This window comes from Amblyomma mixtum, chromosome 2 (assembly GCF_055824585.1).
Source record: "Amblyomma mixtum isolate Tamu chromosome 2, ASM5582458v1, whole genome shotgun sequence".
NCBI lineage: Eukaryota > Metazoa > Arthropoda > Arachnida > Ixodida > Ixodidae > Amblyomma > Amblyomma mixtum.
The window spans coordinates 270,294,756-270,304,748 of NC_143013.1; the positions used below are offsets into that span (position 1 = coordinate 270,294,756).

Consider the following 9,993-nt stretch of genomic DNA (forward strand, 5'->3'; position numbering starts at 1 on the left):
AAAGGCAAAAAAGGTATGTGAAAAAAAAATGGAGAGCAGAGGAGCGAAGGAAAAGGGCAGCTGTGCTAGGCAGCAGCAGTAAATGGCACTACAGGTGATGACATTAGTGATGTTGCTGAGGATTCCTGTAGGCAAAGACTGTTGATGTTGATGTGGTGCACATTGGTGGTCTGAAAACAACTGGCTTTAATGCCGATAGCACTATGCCTAGGTGTGCACACTATAAAGCTCAGGGCAATAAAACTTGACTAGTGTGAATTAGTGCACAGTTTCATTGCTCCCCTCACATTTTTGCGATAGTTGACTACCTGAAAAGTCGTAGGATGGGTAGGTTGTCCTGCCACTGACACCAAAGGTGCAAGTTTTGTTTCGAGATATAGTAGTTTCATTTGTATGCAGTGTTGTTACTTAAGTAAACCATGAAAAATTTTTTTTCAGCATTTGCCATTAGGGATGCCAGGAGAAGTCTGTGTTGCATCTAACTTTTTTTCCGCTCTCTCAGCACCACTTCTATTGGCAACGTGTGTGATACTTCATTGTTGCCTGTAGCATTCACTTGTTACATTTGTAGCAGTTTTTTGTGGCTGTCCTTGCTCTTTCTTTTTATTATGGAAGCTTGATGCATGCAACACACTACTTTTGTGCCGCATGCAGTAAATGCTCGCTTATTTGAATGCTGTTAATTCGCAAATCCGGATAATTCAAACTGCTGGCCCGATCCTGGCCAATGGCCATTAAGTCTTGATGTGAAATGCTGGCTTAGTCGGACTCTACGGGTCTTGCATCAGTTAATTCGAATGGGCTCCCGGAGGAAGGTCGCATACAAATATAACCAGCTTGGCAAGAAATCGTTGAAACAGCCTTACTCAAAATCTGCGTTCCATGCTGCAGTGTTGCTTGTGTACATCATACATGCATGCAGAGGCAGATGTAACAACGAACAGATGGCTTCATCTCCGCCTTAGTTTCGTTTTTTTCGATTTTCTGGGCTTCGTGCCAGCCTGCAGTGACAGCGACTTGACAAGCCAGCATCAGCCAGCGCACCTAACCCAGCTGACCAGGCTGAGCACCGTTTCGGTTGCTGATTGGCGTGTCACTGGTGTTTTCTTCCTCCCTCCCCCTCCCCACGACTTCTCGCTGCTTCGGCACTGTTTCCTTTGCTTGCATCCGTGCGGTCTCGTTAATCGAGTGCGCTGAAATTGGGCGCTTGTCACATGCCGTTCGCTGTTTGTGCGGTGAAACCTCCTCACATGCGACAGTGCCACTTGCGATGGGTGTGACGCAGTAGCGGTAGAGCTCCACCGCGTCACACCACGAAGGATAGTCACAGCCGCACTGTTCTCATCTCATAATTGGGCAACTATTGCCAAGTCTTTTACTAAATAAACTTACTGTGAGACAAACACTTTTTGATGTTTTTTTTTTCAGGATCATGTGATAATTTGAACATTTTTTCCGGCGTCTTGAAATTCGAATTAACGAGCTTTTGCTGCATTCTGCTCACCTTCCTGCTGTAAAATAAAAGCTCGATAGGGTATGCCATCTGTTGCTGGAAAGTGTAAGCTTTGTGATGTAGTGTACTCGTGTGATAACTAACCTTAAAGTTATCAATGGATCGAATTTAACTGGGCTGATTAGCTTTTTCGGTTACTAGTGGTTTATATATACCTACCCATTTTGTTGCTTTTACAGTCTGTCATCCATAGCTTCTTGGTACTGCTTATTATAAAGGTATGAGGGATTGATGGAGCAGTACTTACTGCAATGGGCCATTTCTGTTAACTCTTTCCTCTTCTTTCTTGTATTGTTTTTCTGTGAACCTATGTAGGACCTCTTGTTCCTCATGGATGTTGGTGAAATTTCTGTGGAAGCACTTGAAGACCCCAGCGTTCGAATGAAGGCATCTTGGGCTCTGAGCAATGTGACCGAAATGCTTTCTGAACTGAGGTAAGCCCTTTTCTGCTAATGCGTTAATTTGTGTGCGAAAGTTGCTCTCAAGAAACAGTGCATGAAAATAATTCTCTGTTGCTCCTGCACTGTTAGCTTCAGGGCGTGCTTAACTGAATGGTGTTAGGCTTCAAAAAGTGTTCAGGTGTTGCAGGCTACATTTACTATGATGATGGTTTTAAGTTGATGGTAACTGGACACATAATGGTTTTGATCTGGAGTTTAGATGGTGTAGCAGTACCATTGCAGCATGGAACTGTAAGCAAAACTGTCATTGGTTTGGGCACATAATATCAGCACTCAATATGAAAATTTTGTTCAGCTCTTTGGCACGGTACATATTTTGCTTCTCCTTCTTTGACTGCAGGAAGAGTGGATCAAAGGTAGCGTCTGAAGTGCCAAACACCTTCATCTGTCTTCTCGGGAATGCAGCTGTTCGTGTCCAGCCTGACAAGAACCAAATGCAAGCGAACGCTGTGAGGGCACTGGGGTGCCTATTACAGTTCATCTCTACTGAAAATTTAGGTGACTGATTGCTTTTCTCATCCATGCACAGTTAGAAAAAAAATACAAAGCAAAATGGGCAAGCTCCAGCACATAAAATATACACGAAGGCGTACACAAATGATCAAAAAGCAGAGGCAAAGACTCATCTCGAGATGCTGCAGACGTCACATTAGCAGGTAGCTGATTCCATTTGCGTGCACCCACCGCAACGGTTGAGTGGCTTTGGCGTTCAGCTGCTGATCGCAATCCACAGGATCGGATCCTGGCCATGGTGGCCACATTTCGTTGGAGGTGAAAACAAAAGCCCGTGTGCTGTACGATATGTCACTGCACATTAAAGGACTAAAGGCGCCTAACTTTAGTTGCATGTTTTCTTCTTTCAAATAGTGTGTTAGACATTAGAATGCATGGATGACTATGTGGTATTCACTTATGACCGCTATATAATTTATAATTGAATTTCTACTCTCATGCTGTTTCACTTTCGGTTTCGTCAATGGAACGATGGCTGTCACGTGTAGTTCACCTTTAGGTCACGTGAGGCACGAAAAAACCTGCAATATAAAAGTTGATACGTAGTCTCATTTCACTACGACACTTGAATCAGCCTGCTTCAAGAGCTGGAAGGACAACAAACAACGTATTGGCAAGTGTTTTTTTTTTTCATGCCTCATGTGACTTAAGGTCAACAACGCGTCATAGCCGTCATTCAGTTGATGACACCGAAATATCATGAAGGAGAAATTCAAGTATAAATTATTTAGTGGTCGTAGGTGAATATCACACGGTCGTCTGTATATACCAGTGTCTAATGCATCATTTAAAAAAAAAAGAAAACAAGCAAGCAAAAATTTAGCATTTATAGCCCTTAGAAAGACCCAGATTAGCAATTTTAATCCGGACAGTCAACTACAATGTCCCGTTATAGCTCATGTGTCTCTTCGAGACGTCAAGACCCTACGTACCAACGCCATTTATGTGCGGTCAATGTGAAAAGCGAATATGTAACAGTCTTTGGTGACATTGATGTACATGCCGATTGCCATAGTTGCATAAAATTTGCATAACTGCCGCTGCATCTGTCGAAAACAAAGAATCGCTAGGTTCACTTCACTGTACAACGAAAAGACTGGATCTTTCCTCCCTAAGTGGGCATTGTTATGTCAGACAGTGGTGCGGTGTACAGCAGCGTTATGCGTCTGTAATGTGATTTTTAACTGTGAAATGGAGCTGTGTGGAAGCCTGCTTGAATGCAGCCTTCTATATAAGGCACACTGGATTTGTTTGGCACATGTATGCCTTTCTTTAACATGACCACATTCACTTAATTATGAATAGAGAAGACGACACATGGTTTCCTAGCGCCAAGTGCTTGACAAGCAGGATACATTTGGGAAGGGTATGACAGGGTTCCTTGCAGTATGAGTTGATCCAAATTCTTTGATTTTGGCTGCTGTGAAATGATGAGAGTAACTTGCAGTAGAACGAGCACTGTTATCTCTGTAATGAAGCGCCAGTAATATTAAGGTTATAAATTTAAATGTGTCAACTGATGAATAAGAACATGTTAATAGGTTATTAGCACTTGTATGATGACACTCACATTAGTTAATTCAAAGTTTTCTGTTAGAGAGAAACTAAAAACCTTTCATAACTTCTAGGCCTGTGGATACCACTGTCGAATATCCTTTGGGAGATAATTTTTTTCTGGATTGTGCAGTGCAGTGTACTATACTATGATTCATGAATATTATACTATTGCATAAGCTGCCGATACTTGCTGTTTAATTAGCCACACTTTGTCTGTGATATATGCAGTGCGCCATTCCATGGGTATGCGTGAGTTGTTTCCTTTTAGTGCGCAGCTCTTCAGTCCCCATTCGTAGGTTGAGTGGTGTCCCTCGCTGTTGCCATCGGTGTAACTGGGTGCCAAACATAAAAACACAAACGTGTGTGCTGCATGGGCACATAGAGTGCCGCCGCCTACTCAGAGACAGCAGCAGAGTCATACGTGTCGTAGCACGCTGAAAGCCAGCGTGGCTGGCGCAAAAGGAATCACATCCTTGTCTGCCACAAAAGCTCGTAGAAACAGCCCCTATTTACCCACAGACAGCGCGTAACCATGTGTGATACCTTCTCCACTTTGCTCACACGCGGTGGCATTGGGTCTGAGAGAAGAAACTCGAAACCTCTGGAAACCTTGCTCCTTGCCTGGTCAATGATGATGCGAGTTTCAGCAAGAGGGTGAGAGAGTGGACGCTGTGTGTGTGCGCGTGTGTGTGCGTGCGTGCACCTGCTTTGGCGTGGTGGCTAACAGACGCAGCGTGCCGCATGTATGAAGAACGTTTAACGGCGTCGGTCGGCACGTTGTTCTGGCTTCAAAGAAGCACGCGCAAAACCAAAACACCTAAAAAGTTGCGCTCAAATTTGACATTAGGAAGTATCATAATAGTCAGTGAATTTTTTTGCCTTTTTTTTTTTTCTCATTTCCACAATTAGGCAATGAAAGCATCAAGGAGCTTGTCACCAAATCAACAGCCTGTTTGGTTCAGAGCCTGAGTGCAGGCCTGATGAAAGTTCGGTGGAATGCTTGCTACTCTCTGGGCTGCCTCCTGGGAAACACCGACATTGTCTCTTCAAACCACGTTGATGTGGTATGTGGCTGCAGTTTGTACAAGTGTGGCCGCAGTGCTGATAGTACTGTATATAAGTATAGAGAGCATTGCAGTTGCAGCACATGTATTGTGCTGCCAGTCATGCTGTCAAGCGGACTGTTTTAGACTTTCACATACTTTTTTTCCTTTACTGAACAAAAAGAGCATGTTAAAGATATCTAGTTTAACACATCCAACTAGGACTTTTCTCATGAAGCTCTACAACCTTCATTTTGGCCTAAGCATTGAAAGCAGTAGTATGTAAAAAGTCACCTAATGTAATGCAAGTAACTGGACACATCATCATCATCATCAGCCTGACTACGCCCACTGCAGTGCAAAGGCCTCTTCTCCCATGTCTCTCCAATTAACCCAAACACTTACTGAGGTTTCGAGAAGAGCAAAGGATATATGGTGGAGAAATATTTTTTCGCTGACGCACTCCTTCTGCACCCTCCACAGCGTTGCCTGCTATTTATGAAACGGAGTTATGAAACACTTATGATTACAGATAGATTCCACTGTAAGTATGGAGTGTGCAAAAGATGTTCAGGACTCTAAAATGCCTGTTTGAAGAAAATACCAAAGAAGTAAAAGCTGAAATTATTGAACTTCAGTCATCATACTGAAGGGCGTGCGTGCAGTACGGGAACAATATCCATGGTAGCACTTGGTAAAAGCCACAGCATGCCTTTTCATTTACCAGGTGCAATTTATTAGTTGAGTAGTAATAATGCCTTCTCTTTTATATTAGCAGTGCAAGCATTCTGTACAATGATTAAAGAAATAAAAGTTCAAGAAATATGAAACAAATTTTGCACTCTGGAATGATGCACTACACTTTTTGCTGGTTTTTTTGATGGAAAGTCGTGTCCCCGCACCTTTGGGCAGCATGTGTAGCATGCCAGGTGTATGTTGGTGCGTGCATCATGTGCCAACGTTAGTTGAGAGGAATTGTCAGTGCTTGCACTCTTTGCTTTTCAGGCTTCTGTGTTTGCTGCCCTGCTATCCAGCCTCAACACATGCAGCAATTTCAAGGTGCGCATACAGGCGGCATCCGCACTGGCGGTGCCCAAGGAGCGAGACATCTACGGGCGCGTCATGCAGACTGTGTGGAGCGGAACACTGACTGCACTCGAAGGCACGAAGCAACAGGTGGACTACCGAGAACTGCAGCACCAGGAGCAGCTGAGGGAGCAGGTATGGTTATAGGCAGGGCATTGTGGTAGTCGGGCCACTCTGGAGACGAAATGGTGCGAATGGGAATTTTTTTTTTTGTGCTTTACTTTGTGGCTCAGGTTTTTGAAGGAAAAGAGGAAGCTACAAGCTACAACTGTTTTAACTTCGCGCACATACAAAGCCATGAACATTCCCCTCAGGCTAGGCTTGCTCTCAATATATCCGCACCATCATTATCGAGATTGCATTCACTGCAGGCCAAAGGAATCTGAAGCTCTCTAGTTATCCCGGTCTTCCTCTAACTATGGCTTCCCTATCTCAGCAAACTTCCTAACCTCATCTCTCCACTCAACTTACTGCCACCCTAGGCTACAGCTGCCTTCCCTTGGGATCTACTCTTCTCATCTCTGCTCGGTTCCATTTTTCTTCTCTTGATTTTTATTGTGATATCATTGACTTGTGTTTGTTCTCTAATGCACACACAGTATGGATTCCCAGTTTTAGCAGTTGGTGTACTATATATGGATTTATATTAAGCATTTGTGAGAGGCTCAAATAGTTTCAGGGATAGGGAATAACGCATCATTGTTGTTATTAAAAGAACGAATCTGAGAAGAAAATGCGAGCTGTTGTTCAAGTCTTCTGAGGTTTTTGACCTGCTGAGATCTCATTCCACAGGTTTCTTCACTGCGACTGATGTGAACAGAGAGAGTTGAAGCCAAGTAATGATGTTTGTGTCAACTAGAAAATTGCATGCTCACAGATCCATGCAAAATAATCACAACACTTGCATTTTAACAGGCAGCACATGTTGGAATGTACATTGGTGCAGTGTAGAAGTTGAGTTCCTGGCCTAGAAACACTCGCAAATGTGCAGAAGTTGGAAGCTGCTCCTTGTAGCCTTACTGATTTGGATATTATGCTGACCTCACATGCGGGACAGAAACTTGGGAAGTCAACTCATAATTTTTCTGCTTTTCCTTTGCTAATTAGAAATATTGCTTCTCCTTTGCACCCCCCTAAATATGGCAACTTGGACCTCTCGCTTGTCTGCAACATCATAAAACATGCTGGGGCTGAGCTTAATGACAAAGTGGATAAATTATTTTGCCCTGATACTGGCTGTCCGAGGTGTCACTGCATTTAGTTTTGAAACACCAGAAAATATTCTACCTACTGGTCTGGTGTTAGAGACTGTTCTGTTGATACGAGCGCAGTGCCTTTCGCTCTAGTTACAATGCTCCGTTAGCAAGTCCAAACTGGCCTGCTTTTCTGCGGATTCTTTACTGTGAAATGCATTTTCCCACATGGACAGTGACAGCGGTCACTAAAATTCCCCTGGAATAGTGTTAATGATTTCTTTAGTGTGTACATTTTGCACGTTTGTGTGCCTACACCATTATCAAGTCCATGTAGCTAGGGGTGCTAAACACCCCATTGTTTGCATATTCCTCACTTGATATGTTCTTACCAGCATGTATTGGAGCCAATGGGCACATTTATTTCCTACAAATTTCATGGGATCACACGTACCCATACAGATGCCTTGTCGCCATTTTCCAAGAAACTGGAACTGGCATCAAACCCCCACCCCGTGTAACAATGTACATCACTTGCAGCATCTTTCACATGCTTGTCAGGCACTGCTTTCATCTTGGCATTTGATACAAACCTGGACAAGAGCATTCTCCTACCCACTTTTGCTAATAACTCTAAGCCTATGGGAGGCACCTGCTGAGAAATTTATGGCGGAACACTTTCGTGCACAAACAGAAATCAGCTGACATGTTTTGTGTCTTGCTGAAGCACAAGTGAGATCGCTTGTCAGCTACGCAGATTTTGTGCTTCGTTTTGCATCCAAAACTGTACTATTCAAAAAGCAGTTTGCTCTTGGGCACACGTGATATATTCACAGCTGTCAACACTTGCACATGGCCATTTTTAATTTGTCCTACTGCATAGTTCCCTACTATGTCTCCACTAGCCACACTACTATATTATTTGTACTATTTATCTTTATATATGGTTGCACCATCTCATCACACCAGTCGTCTCATCTCACCACACCTTTTTCTTCTTTTTCAGTTATGTGCTACAATATGTCATCTTTTGTCCCTGGCCAAGCCTGAAGACTTGCCTGAGATGGGACGAGCTGCATTGGAATATGAGCAGAACATATCTGTTGCTTTCAAGAGGGTGCAAACAAAGTCGTCACTTCTAGGTACGCTGCTCATGACAGTGTAGGTCATGCATATTTATATGCCTGTAAGGAACACTTTAGAAGCCCTTATGAAAGCACTTGGTCATTGCGTGATAATGCTGAAATGGTTGGGCGCGGTAATGATTACAAGCAATTAGCTGAGATTTGTTGCTTCTTGAAAATGGAACAGAATTTCAGCAGCTGATAAAATTTAATCCTAACAGACTTCTTACACTTGTCCAAGATTGCGTGTTTGTAAAGTTTTGAATGCCTGTCTTTCAAGATTTGCATCTACAGCAAATATGTACAGGGTGGTCCACTCTAAGTGCGAACACGGCTCCGTGTGGCCGCGCTCCGTGTGGCCGCGCTCCGTGTGGCCGCGCTCCGCGGAGCGCCAGCGGATCCGGCGCGTTCGCGCATTGAAGCAAAGCCGCGCAGGCGCACAGGGGCCCTGGGGAGGAGCTTCGTGTCGTCTGCTACCGCGCTGGCGCACACCTCAAGCGAGTTGCAAGCGAGGTGCGCGCCAGCGCGGTAGCAGACGACACGAAGCTCCTGCCCCGGGCCCCTGTTGCGCCTGCGCAGCTTTGCTTCGATGCGCGAACGCGCCGGATCCGCTGGCGCTCCGCGGAGCGCGGCCACGCGGAGCCGTGTTCGCACTTAGAGTGGACCACCCTGTACAAGAAAGATGTACTGGCAGTGAATGGATTGAGAGATGGTTTGGGAAGCAGAGGAAGTCAACTGGAAGGATGGATAAGAAGGAAGAGATTAATGTGGGACGGTTGCTCTTTACAAGCGCACATCAAGGTCTCAGTCCTGCTGTGGATGCAATGTACTTGTAGTCTGATTTTTTTTTTTTAGTTAAGCAAAAATTAATGCTTAATTTGACTTGTCTTGTTGTTTTCAGAGCCCCTGCAGAAGTCGCGGGACAATGTTGCAAGAATTTTTCAAGTGCTTTCAGACAACTCAACTGCCAAAGTTCTGAAGCTGCTTGACAACTTGCTCAAGGAGAAGGAATTGACTGACCTTTTGCCACTGAAAGGTCTAGAGATTCAATGATTAGGCGAATTGTCAGTTACGTATTGCGAATATTTTATACTGTGTCAGTTGTTTATCGTTGATAGCATTTTATACTAATGTTCTGTAACTTATTCGAGACTCTATACCATCTACATTTTGTGACGTTTTTATGTATTTAAATATAGGAACCAATCGACTTCCCTCCTCATTTGGTCGTTGCATTCCCAGGTAGCTAGCTGTTTGTTCATTATGTAATGTCACCCACCAGAGGCTTTTCTTCAGGTCGGTAGGTGCTGGTGGAGGAGGGGATGTGATAACTTAGCTGCTTATGTAGGGTCGACATTTTGGTGAAGGAGGCTTCGGCCCGCTCAATCTCTTTTGTCACACCCTTGTTGCACACCTCATATCATACTGTGACAAACATAATAGAGTCGCTGTTTTGTTCTTTTTTGTTGCAGTGTATAATAAACAGTCTATACACATTTTGTT

At 44.0% G+C, this 9,993-nt stretch overlaps 1 protein-coding gene across 1 annotated transcript in view; it reads left to right on the forward strand.

Annotated features, from left to right (window-relative positions):
• LOC149363994 (HEAT repeat-containing protein 6) overlaps positions 1 to 9,993 on the forward strand; it is a 29,768-nt gene extending 19,775 nt beyond the window's left edge. The window contains exons 19-24 of the mRNA XM_089573981.1: positions 1,829 to 1,947; positions 2,315 to 2,472; positions 4,954 to 5,108; positions 6,093 to 6,308; positions 8,373 to 8,508; positions 9,392 to 9,993. Coding sequence (XP_089430107.1) covers positions 1,829 to 1,947; positions 2,315 to 2,472; positions 4,954 to 5,108; positions 6,093 to 6,308; positions 8,373 to 8,508; positions 9,392 to 9,543 — 936 coding nt within the window. The 3' untranslated portion in view covers positions 9,544 to 9,993. The remainder of the gene's footprint in view (positions 1 to 1,828; positions 1,948 to 2,314; positions 2,473 to 4,953; positions 5,109 to 6,092; positions 6,309 to 8,372; positions 8,509 to 9,391) is intronic.